Below are 23,586 nucleotides of genomic sequence, written 5' to 3'. Positions count from 1 at the left end.
GAAGAGGTAGGAAGCGATCGCCAGGGTGACTGAAGGCAGCAAAGAGTTGGACCCGTCGGTGGAGGTACCTGAAAAGGTTCTCCGACGATCAAGTCAGTATATGAAGTAGAGAGTGAGTGACAAGAAGAATAATATTAGAGAGTCTAGGAGTTGAGGTTAAGATACTTCCTGTTGGAGGGTACTCCTATTTAAAGGAGTGAGAGTTGACCTTGGGCTCTTGGCTGGTGGTGCGACGCGTGGCCGACCAAAGGTGCTGTCTGGAGCTGCTTTTCCCGTGTCAGGCGGCCTGTTGGGTCGTACACTGTGCCCTTCTTGTCTCTTAGCCTGCTCTGCAACCCGTCTGTTGCGCTGGCAGGTAGGTTGGTGGAGTACGGAAGGCATGTTGTCTCCTGGGTCAACTTCGGTGGTCCCAACAAGTGGGGCCACCTCGGCGTCTAAACATGATGACCTTTGGTTCGCCGGATAGGAACAAGTATTAGTTGCACAACTCAACACAAGATTTACCCTCTAAAGATTCTCTTGTTATTAGATAGAGAAGTGCAATATAATAATAAACAAAAAAGAATATATAGTGATATTTTTATATTTTTTGTCATTGAAAATATAAAGCAAGACTAATTCAATTGCTATTACAGGCTAAGTCATAGTTGACATGTATGACAAAGATCTTATATTCTAAAATTTTACAAAATAATATTAATTTATGATTTTATGAATTTTCCTTTTAAATAAAAAAGTGAGACATGAATGAAGATATGATGTCCATATTGATATGTCAAGTTGTACGTTTGCGATAAGTTTGTGACTCAAGGATGATTTTAACTTCTATGTGCTAACATTTGCTTAGGCTGATGTGTCGATGGGAATGGAGTGCTTGGCTATGGAGACTTCGTAGCTGTGACGATTCACTTGCAAAGTATGGAAAATGATTAGCATTTCCACAATGCGTTAAAGTTTTTTGACAAAGATGGTTGTGGGTGGCTTGAGTTAGGTGAAGTAGAGGAAGCATTAGCCGATAAAGTATTAGTCTAGTGGTGTAAGGTCTCATTAAATTTCAAAAATATCAAAAAAATAATGGTTCAATTTTTGTAAGTGATATTTATTATGTTAGGAGAGACAATCACACAACCAAAAAATAATTAGTTTTGTACCCAAAAAGTGAAGAATACTATTGATAGTACAGAAAATGAATTAAAAAAAAACTAAAACTAATGTGTTGAATTACATCATACGTGAATGTGATGCTGACATGTATCAGCTTTCTTCATGCAATTTGTTTGAAATATATTATTACAAGAAATCATTTATTCATTGTTCTATGGTAGCTTTCCCCTTTATCTCAATGTGCACATCATCTAGTTAAGAAGAATGGATTAGATAGAACTATTCTACTTGCTAAAGGCGGAGAAAGGCTAAGAAAAGAAGTTTTAGAGGTAAATGGTCTGTACTTTGTTCATAGGTGTGATTTAAGATAGAACATTATGACATTGTTTAATCCAAGTAGCCGACTCACCTATGGGATCAATGTTTGGTTTTTGTTTTTTACTTGTTTGCAATTAATTTTGAAGCACAAATGGATTGTTTCTTGATCTATGAAAAATTGAAAATACTTTCACTGACTAATTACACCAGAGGAAAAAGCTTTTGTGGAAACTGCACCAAACAATGGCAAATGCTTGACATAAATTATTCACCAATCTCCAAGTGATACAGAAAATACCTTCACAAAAATCTATAAAAACAAATGGCTTTAAGCATTTTAGGATGTAAACAATCATGGAACAATTTGTGTGTCAATTCCCTTTTGATTTTCATATACTACTTGCTTGTAAATTTTAATGTGGGGTTTTTGCAATTGATGATCTTTTTACTAGTTTCCTATGCATGTTGTACTGTAGGTCCTGCATTCAATTATGCCCATGTTTCTTCTGGTTGAAGTTTAATATTCTTCATAAAGCCGTGGCCTATTATTTTGCCCAACCTTATTCACAAGTCATATTCTTCAAGTGTACTAATTTTTTCTCTCCATTTTATACAGTTGCCCAAGACTCAGGATTTGTCAAACCCTTATGATCTAGAATCATGGTTAAAGGTTTGAGATCTCTTACACTTCTGTATTCGTTAGTTGGCTCTAATGATTTTGTTTGTGCATTGGTTCAATGATGCATGGGAAACCTTAAACTGATTGCAGTGAAATGGATTTACTTTGATCAAGTAATGTCAAACATTTGTTATGTGTTACCCTGAATGCTTATGTATAAACCCCTTCAATTACTAGATTCTCTAAGGTGGAAAAGGGTTTTAGATAACCCTTTTGTTAATATACATGCAAGACTTCATTTTTAAAACCATTTTACCCATAAACATAGTAAACATTACAGTGCATTAATATCAAGAGTTGTTGAGGGTTGATAATACACACCCACTTTGAGAATACACACTCAACAAGAACTAAAGGGTAATGCAGCAAGGATAAAAACAATGCCAACATACATATAACAGTAAGATGCCTATTGCTAACTTAAAATTTTGAAAAGAAAGCATAGATGTGTTGGTTGATCTCATCAGCCCTTTCTTCATTGAGGAAGTGCCCTGCCCCGTCGATTACAACCACATCCTCTAGAAGCGGCACGAATCTCTTGAAACCGCCGTTGTTGATGTAATCCTTGGAGCCAGGTGCATTATAGGTGAGGTCAAGATCACCTACAATAAACTTAACTGGAACTTTGATTTCAGCACCAGTCCATGGAGCAGTGAGCTCCCAATTTCTACAAAAATGAAAGGGAAGCAATATAGAGTAAAAAGTGAGTTTAAACTATGGACAAAAATAAAGTTGAAATTATAAACTGATTTAAAGGATAAGTTGTTTAAGATTAACATACAGATCCAAATTCCTATAGTAGTTCAATGCTCCAGTGAATCCAGTCTTGGTATATTTGGTGACATAGTAGTTGAATTCTTCTTCAGAAAGCCATGATGGTAAAGTAATGGGAGAATCAATTGGATTTCCAAAGGCTTTTCCCTTAGGTAAATAAAGTGGACCTGGTTTGGTGTATGTCAGGAATTCCTTTAGGACTCTTTCAGTACCAATCTGGGCAAACTCAGATTCTATATCTCCTAGTTCCTGTTATGATATGATATATATAACACAGTAACAACCACTTAGCACACAAAAGCTATAACCTATATGAGTATATAAAAAATTGATGAATCCAAATTAAGTAACCAAAAAATTGTGCACTTCATTATCATAATAAAACAGTAAAAGTAAAAAGAAACCATTAAAATATGTTACTAGCTGTACACATCAACAGAAACAAAAGAGATAGAAACTTGGCTAGCCTTTGGTGGATGGAGATGATAGAGTGCAAGCGGACAGAATATGAAAAAACTTATGACCTTAGCTCTAGTAGTCCTATTATCACTTACAAGTTCTTCAACTTATTTGTCATTTTGTATCATTTTTGTCCTATATATGTCTTCTCTCTAGACCCAAATATCCTATTTTCTTGCATTCTAAGTCGAGCTGGAATATCCACTTCATAGTGGGACTAGCTATTTTAGAAGAGTTTTTTTAATACATAAGACTCCAATCCATATTATGAAAAAACATATATTAGATAAACTAATCTTGATTATTTGTGCATGTTTTGCCTCCACTACATAAATATCTATACCTAAAATTGTCTAGCGAGGAGAGAACCAGTTATTCACTTTTCATTTGTTGTTGAGAGGCGAATTAAAAGCTAAGAAATGATAATTCTAAGAATTCTTCAAAGGGAAAAATAGAGAAGTATCCGACACATTGTACTATGCAAGTAACAACATAATTCCATCTGAATGATCCATAAAGAACATAAGCTAAATGAAGCAACTGAAAAAATAGGATATAGAACTTAGAATCAAACCAAACACCAAAATTTGAAAGATTGTATCAAACCTGAAATCTGCATATATAATAGTCATTTCCATACACTGCTCTCAAGACATCAAGTGGCTTTGTTTTAGGGTTTCTAGGCGTGAAAGCCACACTCAAGTTAACAACAGCCTTGACTCTATCAGGACGATAGAGACAAAGAGACCAAGCAATCATAGCTCCCCAATCATGACCCACCACAAATACTTTTTCTTCATCACTTGCTATGGTATCTAACAACCCAATGAGATCACCAACTACATGGAGTGTGGTGTAGGATATGGCTATAGCTGGTACATCTGTGTCACCGAAACCACGTAGGTCTGGTGCTACACAATGGTAACCATGAGAAGCAAGATATGTGATTTGGTTGCGCCATGAATACCATAGGTTAGGGAAGCCATGAATGAAGAAGATTAATGGGCCTTCACCTTTTTCAGCTATGTGTATGTTTATGCCATTCACATTCACTGTTTTGTGCACTATCCCTTCCATCTATGTCTATGTGTTTGAGTATTAAACTCACAATTGATATAGAAATATTTGTTTGAGTTGAGTTTGGAGGTAAATAAAAGTAGTAGAAAATTTAAGAGGTATGAACACTTATAAGATGACAGTAAAACATTTTATGATTGATCAAGGAGTCCTATTGAAACTAAGAAATATATGTCTGCCTGCCATCCATACCAGAATAAATGAAGTGTTTCTAAAAAACCTACTAGTTGAGGAATACCTCCTGAGGATAAGAGACATAGGACTAGTGGAGGAAGACCTCCTAAGGATAAGAAATATAGAGCTAAAGAGAAAGCTGAAAATGAATCTTTCGTGTATAATCTTATCTAATCTCAAATGTTATCAATTTTGGTGAGTAGACTAAATTATACAATAGAAATAAAAGTTCCTAAATTATACAATACAAGTAAAAGTTTCTAAATTATGATAAATCTTTATACTAATGAATATGTAAATATTAAACTCAAATATATGAGGATAAAAAAAACTTTGCTTCTTGTTTTGTTATCCATGAAGACCCTCAAGCCCTAAAAAGTATGTCTTTATGTATCAAGTCAATTAAATATCATTAAATAATATAAAAAAATTACTTTATAATTTTGTAATTTTTCTTTTTAAATAGATAACAATTTCTCATTAAGTTGGGACACAATAAGACATAAAAAAGTGGAATAGGTGATCCCATTCATTATGTATAGTGTGTCGCTTGTGCTTAGTGGAACCTTGTCATTGGTTATGCATATACGCCAGAATCACATTCACATTGACATATTTTGTCGGCCATTCAATCAAAGGGAGTTTGTGCAGTTATGAAATAATGGTGTATGATACGGGTTGAATCTTTATACAATTTATGTATATATAAAATAATGTTCCCTTTGAGAGGGAAAATAAATAAAAAAGATAAATAATAAGATCAGAGATTTTTGTTTTTTTTCTATGGTTCTTTCCCCAAAGTAAAGTGTCACCTATCAACCTTTAATATCATCAATTGATATACTTTTACTTGCTTAATGGCTTTTCAGAGGAGAGCACAAAAGGAGAATAAGATGGGTTTGGTTCACAAAGAAAACCAGCAAGATTATTGCATTCAACTTTTTCAAGAGGAATTAAGGCAAAAGGAAAAAGCTAACAAAGAATAAAGCATAGCTCAAATGCAAAATTTCAAGGCCCAACAACTTGTCAGAATTTAAAACCATATTTGAAAATATGATTATGTTTGATTCATTTAGTAGACCTAAGAATTATTGTTGGTGTTGTTTACATTAAAATCCTTATCATATACCCATAATCAAATATCAGGGGAGAAGATCGAAGCCTGTTTGCATGGGAAGAGCAAATTAAAGTTATTTCATGCAAATTATGATCCCATGACAAGATAGACATGTGGGTATGGCAATTGGGCTTTGAGAATGAGTATATTGTTCCTGGAAAAAGAAAAAAAAAACTTGTGTGGAGACGAAAATATGTGAAGATAATCAATAAAATTAAACCAACACATTAAAAACTTAATTCTAATTAAAATTTAGTCTTAAATGATAACACCAGAAAATATAAATATATTTGTTTTCAAATATGATGTATTATATGCATCTCCATACAAGTTTTTTTTCGTGAAATTATTAATCTCATGAGCCTTTTTTGATGGAGGAAGTGCCCTACCCCTTCAATTACAACCATGCCCTCTAAAAGAGACACATCTCTATTAAACCAATCTTTGTGAATGTATTCCTTATCCTCCATACATTATAACCAAATTTTGGGAGGGAGAGTCACACACCCAAAAGAATTACTTCCTTATGCATAAGGTGAAACCAATCAAATCATATTTGGGGACATAACAATTGAATTCTAGCCATGATGGTCATCAAGGGTAGAATTTCTATGTACAACAAGGTAACATATGCATATGACACTTACAAATATATAGATGGCAAAATGGACAATGTCTGCGGGTCAGCCTGTATTGCTCGCATTTTTGTGAACAAGGCATGCAAAATTTTCATATTTGTCCGTTTTGCCTGACCTGTTTGCCCGCTAAGTGATAGGGCAAATCGCAACTGCATGATTATGTCGTCAACTATTAAAATATTGATCCTAGGATGATTGGAAAATTCATTTAATTACAACAATTAATTTATCCTTAACTTAAATAGGAATTACAAGTAAATTTAGAACAATTGAACAATTGACAAGAATAATTATGTAAATAGTAAAAAGTGATTGAAATCTAATTTAGGAAGAGTTCCTAGGATAAGGGTTAACACTTTTACACTCGCAAATCTTTGTTTTGCTCCTTTTCATGAACTTTAAGTTGTGATGATGAATTCTTTTTTGATATGTATCATCCTCTCTCGAGCTCCGACACGTGTACTCAATTGAAGTGACACCTACTCCCTTGGTACGGTTATCAATCAAATTATTTACTTAGGATTATGGAAACCCAATGTAAATTTTGGAAACCCCCTAGAATCCTAATACTACTCTCGTGAATTGGGATTCCAGTTTGAATAACTGAATGATCAGATAGTTGGGGTTCACCTCTCGGTCTTTCCTCAATGTATCTAAGAGGTGTAATTTGCTGGTCAAACAACTCACACAAATAAAACTCACTTTAATAATAATTCAAATCACAACACTCCATGAAATAGAAGTAATAACAAGTGTTTATTGAATGTAAAAGGGTATAGCCCAATCCTAGAAACAAAGGGAATTGCCCACTCACAATGGAGAAGAGAATACTAAATTTTAAATTAGAGATTGTAATGTAAAAGTGTAAAATGTTTCATCCTCGAGGGAAAACCTTCATTTATCATAATTACAAAATATTGGGCAAAGCCCAACAAAACAAATATAAAAAATACGAATAAAATATAACATTCACGGCTTCTTTTGACTCTTCAATTGGTCTTCGCATAGCCTCAATAGCGAATTTCATCTTCTTGCACTCAATCTCTACTTTTTTTGGCTTTATTCCATCCAAACTGCACAACATAGCCAAAAACATCCGCTCAACCTGAACAAAGAGAATAAAAGCTAAAAACAATCACAAAGTCTCAATTATGTCCTAAAATGCAAATTAAATGCAATGAAAATGTAGCATAATTTCACACTCATCACCCAGCGCGCGAGCATTTCTATTGGCAGTATGTGCGGCATGTAGGCATAATGTAAGTAAAAAATTAGAAAAATTCAAATAAATTATGATGTAATGTAATTTAATGTCTCAACAATGTTCTAATGTAACATAATTTGGTCAGCTTCATATTAAATATAAAATTAAATTAAATTTTGTTCTCTTTGATTATTTAATTTAATTTATTTATTTATTTTGTTATATTATTTTTTATTTTTAAATTATTCCTCAGTGTCTGCGAGTTGCCCGATAGTCGTTTTAAAATCGGCATGACATGCTTGTACCTGCTTAGTTTTTTGCGGATATTTGAGGGCACATGCAAAATTGGTAGGATGACCTGTTTTGCCATTCCTAAAATAAACATTTATAAATCAATAATTAATAAACAAATTATCACTTCTCCAATACTACATGGGTATTTGTATGAAGATATATCCTTTCTATGTATAACTATGTGTTTATATAATATATTACTACATTAGATGTTCCAAATTATTAAGCAAGTATTTATTCACAATATATAAAACCTTAAAGGACAACAAATATTCATTAAAGTATGTTTCTAATTATAGACACATCAAACCATTCATAAAAGATTTTTTACATTATTATGTTGTGAGACAACATTTATCCAAATAAGCGATACAAATAATTTAAACACTGATGAAGAAGATCAGCGGATTTTGTCCCTTCTCAACTGTGTATGGAGCATTACTCGCTCCATATATAAGATATTAAGCCTTCATTTGGTTGTATGAAGAAAGAGTGAAAAGAAGTTTAGCGGAGTTAAGTTGTAAAAAAATGTAGGTTTTTCTCTTTGGTTGAGTAGAGAGTAAGAGAAGAGATAAATAAAAAGTATATGAAATCTACAAAAATTATGGAGAAAATAGTAATTTTATATGAAATGTCAAAAATGTCCTTTAATTTTTTTATTTTCTCTAATTTTGGTTTAAAATAATATTTACATACATAAGTCAATTTTAGATATAAAAATAAAAATAATTGAAATTATAATATAAAATTTTTAATCTAAAATTAAAGCCTTTATTTTTATTAATAATAAAATAAAATAAATTTCTCCATTTTCTTTATTTTAGGGAAATTATTGTCATTTAAAGTATAACATCATATTTCTCTTCTTACTTTCTATTCAACCAAACCAAAAAAGCAAGAGAAAAAAATATTTATTTCTCTTCCTTTTATTTCTTTTTTCTTTTATACCAAATATTACAAAAGTCTACTTTATTTTTTCAATTTCTTCTTATCCCTGCTCTCCTACCTTCTCTTTCTCTCTTCTTATTTTTTTTCTCTACAAGTAAATGGAGCCTTAAGTATTGCCTTGGTTAAAGAGTTCTTTTCACCATTCCACTTTCTCCTTTATGAACAAAAACATCATCCCTTTTTGTTTCACATGTAAGCAAATTCAATCACCTTCCACTTTTTCAATGTGACTTTTAATTGAAACAACTTTTCTATATATCAGTAGTAATTATAACTATTTGTATATTTTTTTATCAAATCAAAACATTTAATTGTCTTTTGATTAATTTCGTTAATATGCATGAAATTTGTTAAATTTGTTTGTAAAAAATATGATGAAATCACATCATAATATGACAATATGAATAGTTGAAATTCTTGATGCTATATATATTGTCATTTATTAGGAGTATCTTATTTTAAAATAAAAAACTTACTTTTGTATGATTTTTTTTGTACTACTAAAGGTATTTTTTCATCTTCTTTGGTAAGGAACTAATCTCTTTTAGGATTCGTGTTTATCTCTCCCAATAAGCATTACTCCTAATTTATATAGTACTAATACTATTTGACTTTGCAACTGCATCATAATATTAATATTTTTTGAAAATCAAATCAAATATGAGTTAGTAGATAATAATGGTATCTACTTGTAAATAGAAGTGCAAATCACACTCAAACGAGAAAGCACATAAAAATTCTAAAATAAATTTTCATTTTCTGTGTCAAGTGTTGTTTTCCTCATTATTTTCTACACATCATTGGTTTATCACTAGTCAATCACTAATTGTCTTGCAGCCTCATAATCAATGTGCATAGGATAGGATGGAGATCTGCTGTTCTTAACTATGTTCCCAACCACTAAACCACGTTTCTAACCAATTACAATAAAGTAAAATTGATAAAGATATAAATATTTAATTTTTTTAACTGACGTGACATAATATAATTGGTCTAAGACAGGGTTTGAAACATTATTGTCCATGTGCATAGCATATGATTCGATAACCATTTATTTATGTATCGCACCAGGTGAACTTTTGCCTTTTTTATTCATTTGTTTTTTAAAACATTTTTATAATAATAATAAATTTAATAGTAAAATTGATGTATAATAATTAATACATATTTTATTATTAAATAAATAATGAAAATGAATTGTTTTCGTGTCATTATGGTAGTTTTGTTAATAAAAAATATTTTTAATAATATATATTGATTAAATAATAAATTTGGTATTTTTATCATAGATGACAAATACTTAATTAATTATCATCTTATTATTTTTTATAAAAAATGTAATAAGGATTAAAAAGGATGATAATCACTAAGATTTTATTTAATATCCTTTCAAGTTGAGATGCTAGAAAATATAGGATTGTTATTTCTCTCTCTTGAAGTGTAAAGATGAATTATCATAAATGTTAGATTTTCTTTAACTTTATAATAAAAATCTATCAAAATTAGAATAGTGAATGAGATCAATATTGAATATTACTTCACTCTCTTGAGGTGATGATGATCGACTATAAATGATATTATCTCTTCTATCCTAATCTTATAAAATTAAAAATCAACCCAACTCACACAATATTTTTTATCAAAGAACTATGTAAATCTTGATTTCCTTTTGTACATGTGGATAAATAAGAGGAAGATAACTTATGTTGACCAAAAAATAAAATAAAAAATTAATCCTTTAATAAATAATCAAATAAATAAATATTTAAATAATCATAAGATATAGATTCGTGATATTAATGAGGGTATCATTTAGTATTGGGGGACAAGATGTTAAAATACCTTCTTTGGGTAGTAGCTAACTCCCAAACCTTCAAAATCTAGTTTAAAGACTGAAATTATTTACATTGGGCATAAAGAATATATTCTACATTTTGTTGATAAAAACATGTTGGCAACTCAAATTTGTAGAGAAATGATGTGATAAATTCACACATCAAGGAAAATGAATAGAATGAATAATATGTGAGTGAATAAACTCTTAAACTTAATGTTTAATTTTTTGAATTAAGATAATTATGTGTTCACTAATTTCGTCTTGTTAATTGAAAATCTCTCCGATTATTATGTTCTTCAATCATACAAGTGGTATTAAAGTCCAAAGTTTGTTGGGCTAAGTATTATAGAGAATGAGGTCTCCCCAACTATTAAGCACAAAGACTCATTATAGTAACCAAATCATCCATTGAATTCACATATTTTGTTGTTTTGTGTTTTTTTAAAACTGATTGCTTTATAATTTAAAAAAATATTCAAACTTTGTACATAATTTTGTCACCATTCATTAATGATGCATATCATTTTCTAATTAATTATACTTTTTTCTTTCTACTATATATCAGAAAATAACTAAGAGTATTTTAGTCAAATAAGTTATATCAACCTCGCCCTTAGACTTTGTTAAGGTCAATTATTAGTGGGTTAGGAAATGACTGTGTTAGTACCATTTCAACAATAATTGTTCAAATACATCTTAGTAGAACATAACAATTGAGAAAAAGGTGAAATGTAAACCCTCATTTATGGATTTCAAGTCTTCCCCACCATTATTTTGCCATTGAATTTTTTAAATAAAAACGCATGATATAAAATTTTGAAACCAAAATGTTTAGTGAAATGAGGAATAAGATAAATACACAAAACAATTGCAAGATTTAATTTCCTTAATTTGACAGCAAATAAGTAATTTTTTATAATAAAAAAGTAGGAAGTAGAAAAATAGAACATATTAATTGTGACCGGTCAAAAAAATATTTAATTAATAAATATTTAATTATAATATTTTTTTAACTAAAAAAAAAAAAAAAATGGTAGATGGAGTGGTAGACCGCTTAAAATAACATATATGTTGCACTAGAAAAAACAATAACAACAAATATATAACACACATGAGGAGAACCTACTCCAACATTCAAAATAAACCTTCCTTCCCAACAAAAAGGTTACCATTCTCTCTCTCAACCTTAAATAATCACTTATGGGAAACGATGATCCCAATAACAAGGCTTCAGAATTTGAATATCGCTTTAGCCCAAAAATGATCATCGACTTCATTCTTATTCTCTCCATCATCATCATGATGATGTTTTCCTTCTACATCTATGTCTGTCGGTACTTTCTCCATGTTCGCCGTCATCAAACTCGTCGCTCTCACTTAGTCTTCTATAATGAACCCGAATTCACAGAGGTATCATGCGGCCTCGAAGCCTCTATGATTGCCTTGCTCCTCGTCTTCATCTTCTCCTCCAACAGTGACCCTACCGAGTGTGTTGTTTGTTTATCGAAATTCAAAGATGGAAAAACGGGTCAGGTTTTACCGAGATGTAAACATAGTTTTCATATTGAGTGTATTGATATGTGGTTTATGTCTCACTCTACGTGCCCACTTTGTAGAGTCCATGTGGAGTGTCCACCTCAATCGGAAGTGGTTGTTAATGCTCCTGAACTCGAGCCGGGTTCGAGTTAGGAAGAGGTGAACCATGTTTGCTCTTCATTAAGTTTGGGGGAAGAGTCAGTTTATGATTCTGCCGCGTCATCGTTTCAGATTACGTCGTTTAAGAGAATTTTAACCGAAGAGAGAAAAACATCATTAGATGTAGAGCGAGGATGAGATACAACTCGATAAATTGACACAAACATGGTGACCATGGTATCTAGATGTAACTTATCCAAGACTATAAAAATGGGAATGAAATCCTCTATACTAATAAAGATTTTAGTATTGGGTGAGGAATACAAGTTGATGGATGACTTCATGTAATAAGTCAATGGCGGAGGTGACTGTGGCTCAAATTTATTGATCTTACCCAATAATACGTGTAGGTTGTAACACATATTGCTAATATTATACTTTATTGATTTTATTTTAATGTTTGGGAAAAAGATTCCCAATAATACGAAAATTGGCGCCATATATTTTAGATTTATTACTACCTCCTTTGTTTTACTTTTTAAAAAATTAATATTTATATATTAAATGACAACTTACTGTAAGTTTGACCACATTTGTTATGTGTTGAGAATGCTTGAAATACATATGTATTAGTCTCACATTGTCTACTATTAGAATAGAGTAGAATATCAATATTATATATTGGACTCAGGTCCCTTGTTGTAATGTGCACATGATATAAACACCTAATAGAAACACTTCATGGGCATGTGGGCCCATGAGTATGCTAGGGTTTGTAATCCTTATTTTCTAATAATATCTTGGTAGCCGCTCAACGCTCCCAGGGACATACGCACAATTGGCTGAACCCCGTTAACAAATTCCCTTGTTTCTTCTCTTCTATTTACTCGTATGTCCTTTACTTGATTGCTTGTGGCGAACGCTGCACAACGATCGCTTCCGCTGCACCAACAATTGATATCAGAGCCAATTGGTAGTTGGCTCTTAACCCATAGGTCAGATAATGGCTAAAGAGGGTGAAGGCGTAATGGTTAGACAAGGTGCATCAATGATAATGGCAAAGATAGAGTAGATGAGTTGAAGGAGAAGGAAACATGGTGGAATTGTAGTGTGGGCGATGTATGTGTTGATCCAGAACCCCATAAGTTCATTTATTGAGTTAGGATCAAGGTGGAGATAGAGACAGAGGTGTTGAGTTAGATGCTGACAATATCTCTCTAGATGTTGAGAGAATGTTCTCATTGGAGATGAGAAAGAGAATATCGTAATGGCCTGTGTGAGACGTCACAATGAAAGATATTAATTGTTAGCAGATCCACAAAAGCACAAGGGCGATGGTTGACTTTGATGTAGGGTGTGACATGAGCATTGACTTTGATGCAAGTTGTAACACGAGCATTGGTAGAGATGTAGAGGTGTGACATGGGCATTGGCTTGGATGCAAGGATGTGACACAAACATTAGTTAGCATTGACGCATTGTGTGTGTTGTGGGTATACTCCTTATGGTGGAGTATGATAGTTCTTTTGAACTAGGATTGTCGTAGTAGACAATGGTGGTAGCGGTTGAGGCTTTTCAAGGAAGCTCCAAGATTCAGTTTGACTGAGTATTGATTTGGACGATTGTTGGTGAACTTTTGTGTAGAGGTTCCATTATATTGAAAAACTTCTTAACAATAGGTGGCTAGGCGACGTGTTCCATTTGATGACGGTACGGGAAGCTGCATTACAAGTCTGGAGAGCTAGGCTCTTGATAACATCGTCAAGGATACTCAGAAGGTCTATACTGTATGGGAGCAGTTAAAGAGAATTAGACATTGAGCAAGGTGGAGTCGTATATTCGCTAAGGTGGAGATTCTTGTGTAGATTTCCTAAGGAGCGAGATATTCGTCTATTTCAATCAAGATGGAGATTGTTGGGAATGCTTGAAATACATATGTATTAGTCCCACATTGTCTACTATCAGAATAGAGTAGAATATCAATATTATATATTGGACTCAGGTCCCTTGTTGTAATGTGCACCAGATATAAGCACTTAATAGAAACACTCCATGGACAGGTGGGCTCATGGATGTGCTAGGGTTTGTAATCCTTATTCTCTAATAATATCTTGGTAGCCGCTCAATGCTCCTAGGGACGTAGACACAATTGGCTGAACCTCGTTAACAAATTCTCTTGTTTCTTCTCTTCTATTTACTCGTATGTCTTTTACTTGATTGCTTGTGGCCAATGCTGCGCAATGATCGCTTCCGCTGCACCAATATTATGTTTTTTTTTTTACTTTTTGCTTGTGTAACTAAGAACAAAAATATCATCTTTTAATTATAAAATGCATACTATTTTTCTTATCGTTGTAGTTAAAAGTACATGTTATCAAGAAGGTGTATAAGAAATAGCACAAATTTACAACAAATCCCTTTCTACACATTACCATCCATAAATTATGAGCTCTATTATATTATATGTATGTGAAATCAAGATGTTTTTTCAGAAACGTCACTATAAACAATTGAGAAGGTGATACAAGTACAAATTAAGAGAGACATATTTCAAATAAAGAATGAAGAATATGGAAAAGAAAGAGAACTAGAAATGACATGTGCAAACAAGCTAGGACTCAAATCAAGGTGATCATCAACTATGATGAACTAGTGGCTGGGGGTGAATCTCTTTGTGGGAAGAAAATACACATGGAACATGAAAAGAGGAAAACCTATGAGTGGCTTGCCATGGTGGATGCAAGAGAAGGGGATCTCTCCAGTTCTGGAGAGTCCATCTAGTGCTGGATAAGATTATGACATGTGACAAAAAATCTTTCCAATAGTCATAATTTCATGTTATGTTTTAATAAAATATAAATAAATAAAATTTAAAACAATCTTAACCACATGTTTTAGACTTAGACGAGAGTTGGGTGCAATTTTATATAATGTGAGGCCCAACAAATATTAACTATAAGAGTAATATAATATATATTTTCTCGGGTGTACATGTGCACATTCTCATGCCACTAGTCACTTGGACTATTCCGATGGATATGGGGAAAGGGTAATACAGAAAGGTTGGAGAAATTTGACCATTGGAATATGGTTTGAGATAGAAAGGGAAATGAAGAATGAGAAGTGGAATGGGGTTTGAGCAAGTAGGCTTAAGGGATTTTTAATGTAAGAGAAAAAAAAATACAAGACACTTTAATTTCGGAAAGAATATATACACTCATAATGTATAATTTCTATATATTATCCAACATTCATATTTAATTATTATATTTTTCAAAAAAATAATTCAAATATATAATGGATGATTTAGTAACTATGTATATTTTTTTATGATAATTGTGTATTGAAATATATAACACTAAAAAATTATCCAATTACCCCTTCATTCTTTCAAAAATCTAAACAACGTATTTTTTTAGAAAATAATTATGAAAACAGTTGGCTAAGTATAAGGCGATACCTAGGAAAATTGGGAATCCGGTAATCGGAATTTATATTTAAATTGTTAAGCACAAGATTAATCCTAAAAAATAAAGTGTGTACCAATTTATTTTAGTACAAAATCAATAGTGACTAAAATTGGTATGAGATATGATAGCAGAACTAGTATTTCCCACGTTTGCAAGTAACTAAATGGTCAATTTAACAAAGAAAAATATGAATGAATTCAACTTACATCGTTAATATATTATTTATATTTTATAATTATAAAATTTTAAATATAAGTAATACAAATAAATAATATATTAACTATTTAATATTTTTACGTTAATAATGCATAAATATTACAATCATTTTTTAAACTTATTTGAATCTTTGCTATATTATATTAAAAGTGTCTTAACAATGAATAATTATTTTAACATTACATTTTATAATATTTACACAATATTAGTTTAACGATTTATATATCTTAATACATTATTCATCATTCATTTGAAATAATTTATATTTAAAAATTCAATAATAATTAAATACTAATGGTGAATGATATAGTAACACATTATAAAACTCATACAAGATTAAGGAACACATTTTTCCTCTTTAAATAATGTATTTGATTCTATATCATTTATTTCTTATCTTTTATGTATAATATCAAATTATCAATGTATACGACCCATTAAATATTAATTCAACTCTTAATGAGTTAATAAAAATGAACATAGAAACATATTTTTCTATTTTTAATCTTTATGAAACTGTGTAAAAACCGCAACCATCAAATAAGGCTGAACATACATGGTTGTCATTTGTCATAGATTGAAACCTTTTGGTATGTATAAGAAAAACTATATTATTCATCACTCATTCATCAATCATTCATAGTTAATTAACATCAAACTCTTCAAAAAATATAAATAAAATAATTAATAATATAATAATTATATATAAATTTTTATACAGATGTGTATATATATTATACTTTTTATCTATATAGAAAAAAACCTTTAATGATAGAAGGATAATTCACTCAAATAATTTTACATCTCCAATGACTAGTACAGCTTTGGTGCCACAAAAAGAAGTAATTCAAAGGGATGAAATATTGTCAATCAGTACTATATATACAAACAGATATTACTGTCTCACGATACCAAAAAATATATAACTTTATTTATCATTTTTTATAATTGGTTAAAAAAATATTTAATTTTAAACTTAAACACATTTTTCAATTAATGATAATAAGTAACATATGAAGCTCCACATCTAATATGCACTAAAGAAAATAAAAGATGTCTAGTCATCCATGACGAGCCTCACTCCATTAAAATGGGGTTCGAGTTTGAAAACTCTATTGACCATGCTCCAATCTACCTGAACTCTATTGATCGTGCTATAACGCATGCTCTATCGACGCTTATATATCTCTTGCTACACTTCATATTTTACGCTCATTCGTTTACTATACTTTTCTTCCATTAATTTTTAATGGGATCCACTTATTTCATCCCAATCATCAGTTTTATGAATATCTAATTGTTTAGATATACTCGATATATTCAGTAATTGAAATTATTGGATCTCTCTAAAAAATTATGGCTATAATGGTGGATCCTTCCTCATTATTATTTTTTTCATTTTTATATTATTTATTTATTTATAACATTAATAAAATAATATTAAAAATACTATAATGTAATTAATAATAATAAAATAACAAATATGTATTTTAAAAATAATAAATTGTTTTTTAAGAAAAAAATATGATTACTAATATATGATTTTGTTGAAGTTCAGGAAGGTTGGAGAAACTTGACCTCTGACCATTAGAATGGGGTTTGAGTTTGAAAGTGAAATTAAGAATGAGAAGTTGATGTGGGTTCGGGTCAACGAATTTTTAATGTTAGAGAAAACAAAAATACGGGACACTTTTGGTTCTCACAAAAATAAAGTAACAATTTACTCATTCATTGTTTCTAAATTTTAAACATATTTTTTCAAAATTAATTTTGAAAATCGTTGGCTAAGTAAACTGAATACCTAGTAAAGTTGGGAACCCCGATAAGAATTTGTGCTTAAACAGATTTAAGGATAGCTATATAAGATTTGTATCATTATGTTGGTTCAATTTGAAAAATCAATACTATAATAATTATACTAATCATATAATTAAATTAACTAGTCAAAATCAGTCATATGGTCGATTTTCATTTAAACAATATTGGTTATATTACCAATTTTCATTTAAAACATGTGTGTCATCAAGTTACATACTTTATTTTATCAAATGATTTAAACAAAAGTTTTGTTAGTTTGCACTTAATAGTTTTTAGAAATTATTTCTAAAGTAAAACCATATAATCTTTTATAATTGTGATTAATATATCTAATTTTAAGTTGAATATTATAATAAATATAAAATTATAACATGAAGTTAATCCAATAAAAAAACATTTTAATTCTCTAAAATAAAAAATATAATTTAATATTTAATATCATAAAATGAAAATGTGGGTGGGCAGACACAAAGTGTCTTTCGTCATGCTAATATATATAATTTAATTAGGGAAGTTGAACCAATTTTAATGACTAATACAATATTAATAATTATACTTAATAATATATTACATCAATTTTGGGGATTTTTTTTGGATAATAAGATAATAACACATCTAGTTTCTCTTTTCTTTCTTCTCTTTTTTTTTTTTGCACAAAAAAGGGAGTTGTCAAGTTAGGGGATTTACAAATACTTTATTAAACTTTAAATTGTGAAATCAGCTCTTGAACTTTAAAAATATTTGCAACTTAATCCATGAAACTAAAGGGTGATAATAAATCAATTAAAATAACGGCAATTTTCAAAAATTGATTTTTTTTCCCGCTTGATTTGATTATATTATTCGACAAATTAAGAATGAAACTATAACTGATATTAAATTAGATATGATTATATACTAATTTACTTCTTTTGTTAAACCCAATTTGAATGAAAGATAACGAAGCCACAAAATGATATTTGAAAATTCTCTTTCTTACAAGAGGGAAAAACATTAAATAGCCATTACATTTGATTTTTCATGAGAAGTGTGATTTGTTAATATATATATATATTACGATATAAATTGATCCTTCAAAATTAACACATTAGTAGGAGACACAAAATTATCTCTCAAAACAAACTATTAGGTCAATCTTTTTTTGCAGGAACTAAACTGTTCTAAAAGAAAAATCATATGTATAATTTGACTTTATTTTATTTTCAAAATTGGATTGGAGGAAAAAAAATGCATACAATTATAGTATAATTTTTTTTACACAATATGATTCATATTTAATTTTATTAATTATGAAATAAAAATAATAAAAACAAATGGTATATAATATATAAGTTATGTATAAATATTTAAACTAATATTAAATATCTATGAGGAGAACTCTAAGAATAAATTTGTTAAATTCTCCATCTTATCCGGACTCAGAAATACAATAATTTTAATTCAATTAACGAGTAAATCTAAAATATTAGTAAAAATCTATTTATTCTGTAAAATAACTTTTTATCGGCAATAGTGGTGGAGAAATGAAGTACATGAACGAAGGCGCATTGTAGCATCTACCCTCGTACGAGCTCTTTCTTCTTCGTCTTCTGCACCTTTTACCATTTCTTCATCTCCCTTTGCTTCTGCCTCACTCGCCACCAAACAAAACCTACCTCTATCCGGTTCAGTCAAGTTCTGTAGAATAACTTTTTACCATTTCTTCCTCTCCCTTGGCTTATAGTTATGGAATTCCCTGATAATCCTAAACCCTTCGAGGACGAAATGGTCAATTCCTATGTCAAAACCCTAACACAAGTTCTCGGAAGATTCTGTTTGTTTAGTTTTGTTGATTAATATGACCTGAAATGCCTCATGTTTTTATTCATTGGGCAATCAAGAGTAGTTGTTAGGAAGGTTTCAGACTGCAGTTATGTGATTCATGCATTATAGATTATGTGTCTTGTCAATGAATAAAATCAAGTCTTTCTATATAACATATTTCCTCTATGTACTTTTGATTGCTACATATACGACATGTTTATTGTATTGTTTTTAGGGTTAGATTGGGAGTTGACTTTTAAACAAGAATGAATGAAAATGAAAGACTTATGTACTTTTGAACAAGAAGGAATGAAAATGAAAGGCTTATGTGCAATATCTCAGCAGTGTATTTGATGTTCATTCATTTATCTCCAAAATTCAATTTACAAACAAACTCTTAGTTTCCTACGTTGGTTTTTATAATTTATATTGGTTGTGATTATAGTGAGGATCGGAAGAGGCTAAAAAGAAGATATACTCAGTTTCAACTTCTACATATACAGGTTTTGGTGCTCTCATTTCTGAAGAGCTTTCTTATAAGGTTAAAGGTAATCATTTTTTTTCATTTCAAGGGTTTCTATTTAATCATTTATTGTGGTTCATATTCTTGCTTGCTTCACCAAATTAGAGTGTTTGAGTTGTTGCTATGACAAGTACTAAGATTTTTTTGTGAATGCTATTGTGCTCCGATTTGTTTGATTGGAAATATGGAATCATGGTACTATATTGATACTAATGGAGGTGTTTTTGAGTTGGAGTCTTGTTGCATATGATAGTCCCACAAAGTGTAGTTACAACAGGTCAACAGTGATACGGTATATGATCGATCAATGGATTTAGTTATTCAAACACTAATAACGAGAGATAATTTATCAAGGCCTGTTAGAATTAAACCATACACGCTGTGACACACTTTGAGACAATGAATGTTTTCCCCTTTATGGGATCATGTCTTTGAAATCTTCCTTTTGTTGTTTTTTGTCTTCCCATATAATCAACTGCAGCCATAGCATGTTTATGTGCATACTATGTGTCATTATGGGTAATTGGGTTATTGAATAATTGTTGTTTCATTTTTGTTCTGCCTTAATAAGTTGCGTGGAGTTCTTTGGGTACTACCAGATTCCTATGTTGATGTTCCGAACAAGGATTATAGAGGTGCGTAGAGAAGCTTGACATAATAAGATATCGGTTAATTGTTGGGTCCCTTTTTGTTCTGATCATTCTTGGTTGAATTCCAGGAGATTTATTTGTTGATGGGAAAGTAATCCCTAGACCACAGTATAGATATTCTGAAAGGCAAACTAATAATAGGAACAGACCTCGACCGAGGCACCCGGAAACAATGCAGGTTGAAAGGAGAAATACAGAACTGAGGACTGTGCTGAAGATTGATCCTAGTAATAGAACCACAGGAGATCCTAGTAATAGAATGTTCATCGGTTGGCTAATATGGCTAAATAGGAATGTTTTTTGTTCTATTAACAAAGAAGATAGAGATAGATATGTGGACTACTTTTGATTGTTGTCTCCTTCCTATCATTTTCTATGTATAGGTTTATTTCATGAGGGAAATATTTATTCTTTATCATTATAAAGATTTATATATAGTTATTATATTATTCATCATTTATTTGAATTATTTTTTTTCAAATTATCAATGATAATTAAATATGAATGTTAAATGATGTCATAGTAATTTATAAAATTCTTTAACATATTTTTTTTCCTCTCGATTTATGTGGTTTGTGTATTGAAATTAATTGAATGAAATATGAATTGCATATTCTTCTCCTGGTGGAAAGGAAAGAAATAAATTGTTAAATGGACGCTTTGTTTGTCATGTTGAGTACTGTAAATAAAGATTTTGTTATCTCAAGTGTATGTTATATTATGTACTAATTATAATGAAACAAAAACTTAAAAAAAAAGTAAATGTTTAATTGTTTAATTAATATATTATATTTTTTATTGATATGTGATATGTTTTGGGATAATAGATCATTATTGGAGCACAGGTGGTTATTTCATATTTCAATTGAAAACCAAATCTGTCTTCTTTGTTAACGTTAGTCAAGACTCAAAACTAAATGAACTCAAAATTACTTAGAAACTCAATTTTGCTAATTAATTCAATCAACTTTTTTTCATAGATCAAAATAGATGAATACTGAATTGAAATTTTAGCTCGTTAAATTTTCGTTTTGTTAGAAACTTTTTATTATCTTTCTATTTTTATGGTGACTAAAAGTAGAAAAAGGAAAAAAAAAATGCAGACAACCATCATTTATCATAAAATAATTTGAATTCAGATGAACAACATTATTTTTATGAGAATGTGTAAATTCAAATGCATATCACTCTAAGTATGTATTTCATATACAATCAATTTCCTCGTCTAACTTTCATTCATCAATAGAAAGAATAAACTTCTATTCAAAGAATAATTGTGATTAATTCTATAGAAGATCAAATAACCTAGTTCCATTGTGTACATGGACTTATCTACAATAAATTATATTCGCCTACTAAATCCTTTTACCCACAATAAATTAACACATGTATCTTATAAATCAATCTTTAATAAATAAAGTATCACATTATGGCGTATGCCACTTTCTTGTGGATATGAGAATTAGTATGAGAATTTAATAGGAGAATGTATCCTTTTACATAATTCCACTTATCATATTTGGGTTTATTATAGAGTAAAACACCTTCTGATTTTTTAATAAAATTAAACAAATCACCTCTCACTTCTCTATCCCTACACAAACCAGTAACGGGTCTTGACTTAAAGTTTAGGGGAAGTAAGAATATTTCATTATAATTTAGAAGAATTCATATTTGCTTCAAAGTTTCATTATTAATAAAAAAAAATTATGGTTGATAGTAAAATATATTTTAAAAAAATTGTACATTCATTTAATATACTCAAAATCACCGATGATTGAATCAGTCGTAAAAGTTTTAACTATTTCTTTTTTATAGTATGTGTAAAGGATGAAATCCATATCTTTAATGAAGGGATGATGAGTGAGTTCACTTTATATATAAATTATTAAGAGGTTGTTTGAGAATTGGATTTTGGAGTAGAAAGAAGAAAAATTTAAGGTTTGACAGTCATCTCACAAGTGTATTTCATTGTTCTTAAGCATTCTCTTTCTCTTCATTCTCCTCCAACATCTAACTCCCAAACTAACCCTAACACAACTAACTAAATATATGAATAGGGATGGCAACGGACATGGGCTGGCACGAGAAGTAGTTACCCGCTACCCGCTACCCGTTTCAAAATAGAAGAGTAATACCCATATCCGCCCGTACTTTTACGGGTACCCGTGTGCGGGTATTTGTAGGTACCCACGGGTACAATGAGTACTCGCGGGTTTCCTCTATTATAAATAATTTTTAAAATTTTTACAACTATTGATTTTCAAATAAGATGAAACTTAATTATTTTTATATATTTAGATTGAATATTTGGCAAAAATGCTAAATTTATTGGTGTTTTCTATTTGTGTGATTTTTTGTTCTCATTTCTTTAACAAAAAATATATATTTTCTTTGTAAAACATGTGTGCTTCTACACATGTAATAATATATAATATTTGTAGGGTACTTCACCACCAAACTCAATAAAATATGTAAACAAAGTAAATGGAAAAAATATACATGGTGTAATAAATGTTAGAATAATATATATTTTTTAATTAAATATAATGAATTAATCATATAAATAACGGGTACCCGCGAGTACGGGTACCATAATACCCGTACCCGCCCGTATGTATTATGGGTATTTTAAATACCCGTTTATAATACTCGTGGGTACCCGTACGGGTTTTATCCACGAGTATCCACGGGTATGGGTTTTTTTGCCATCCCTATATGTGATAATCCTCCCCCATAATAAAAATTTCCCATGTGATAATCCACCACTGACAGTAAGTAAGAAATAACATGTGTGATATGAATTGTTACATGTACGTAATTGAGAAATGATTAGGAAGTAGGTAGT

General features: G+C 30.4%; 1 protein-coding gene and 1 pseudogene across 1 annotated transcript; one reads left to right on the top strand and one right to left on the bottom strand.

The window, feature by feature from the left end:
* LOC109342771 (bifunctional epoxide hydrolase 2-like) lies at positions 2,264-4,696 on the bottom strand. The gene is made up of 3 exons (XM_019580761.1): positions 3,941-4,696; positions 2,883-3,124; positions 2,264-2,768 (listed from the first exon to the last, which is right to left on the bottom strand). Exons 1-3 carry the CDS (start codon positions 4,409-4,411, stop codon positions 2,522-2,524), a joined length of 960 nt encoding a protein of 319 aa, XP_019436306.1. The 5' UTR covers positions 4,412-4,696; the 3' UTR covers positions 2,264-2,521.
* On the top strand, positions 11,824-21,087 carry LOC109362421 (annotated as a pseudogene).

The sequence above is a fragment of the Lupinus angustifolius genome, chromosome LG01, assembly GCF_001865875.1.
Source record: "Lupinus angustifolius cultivar Tanjil chromosome LG01, LupAngTanjil_v1.0, whole genome shotgun sequence".
Lineage (NCBI taxonomy): Eukaryota > Viridiplantae > Streptophyta > Magnoliopsida > Fabales > Fabaceae > Lupinus > Lupinus angustifolius.
Note: the sequence above shows the minus strand (reverse complement) of the source record. Positions and strands in the feature narration are given on the sequence as shown.

Bases quoted from the DNA above. Each gene is read 5' to 3' on its own strand.
- LOC109342771 (XM_019580761.1), bottom strand. From the start codon at position 4,411: ATGGAAGGGATAGTGCACAAAACAGTGAATGTGAATGGCATAAACATA. The intron at 3,125-3,940 runs GTTTGATACAAT...ATATCATAACAG, and splicing joins ATTATATATGCAGATTTCAG to GAACTAGGAGATATAGAATC. The intron at 2,769-2,882 runs GTATGTTAATCT...TCATTTTTGTAG, and splicing joins TACTATAGGAATTTGGATCT to AAATTGGGAGCTCACTGCTC.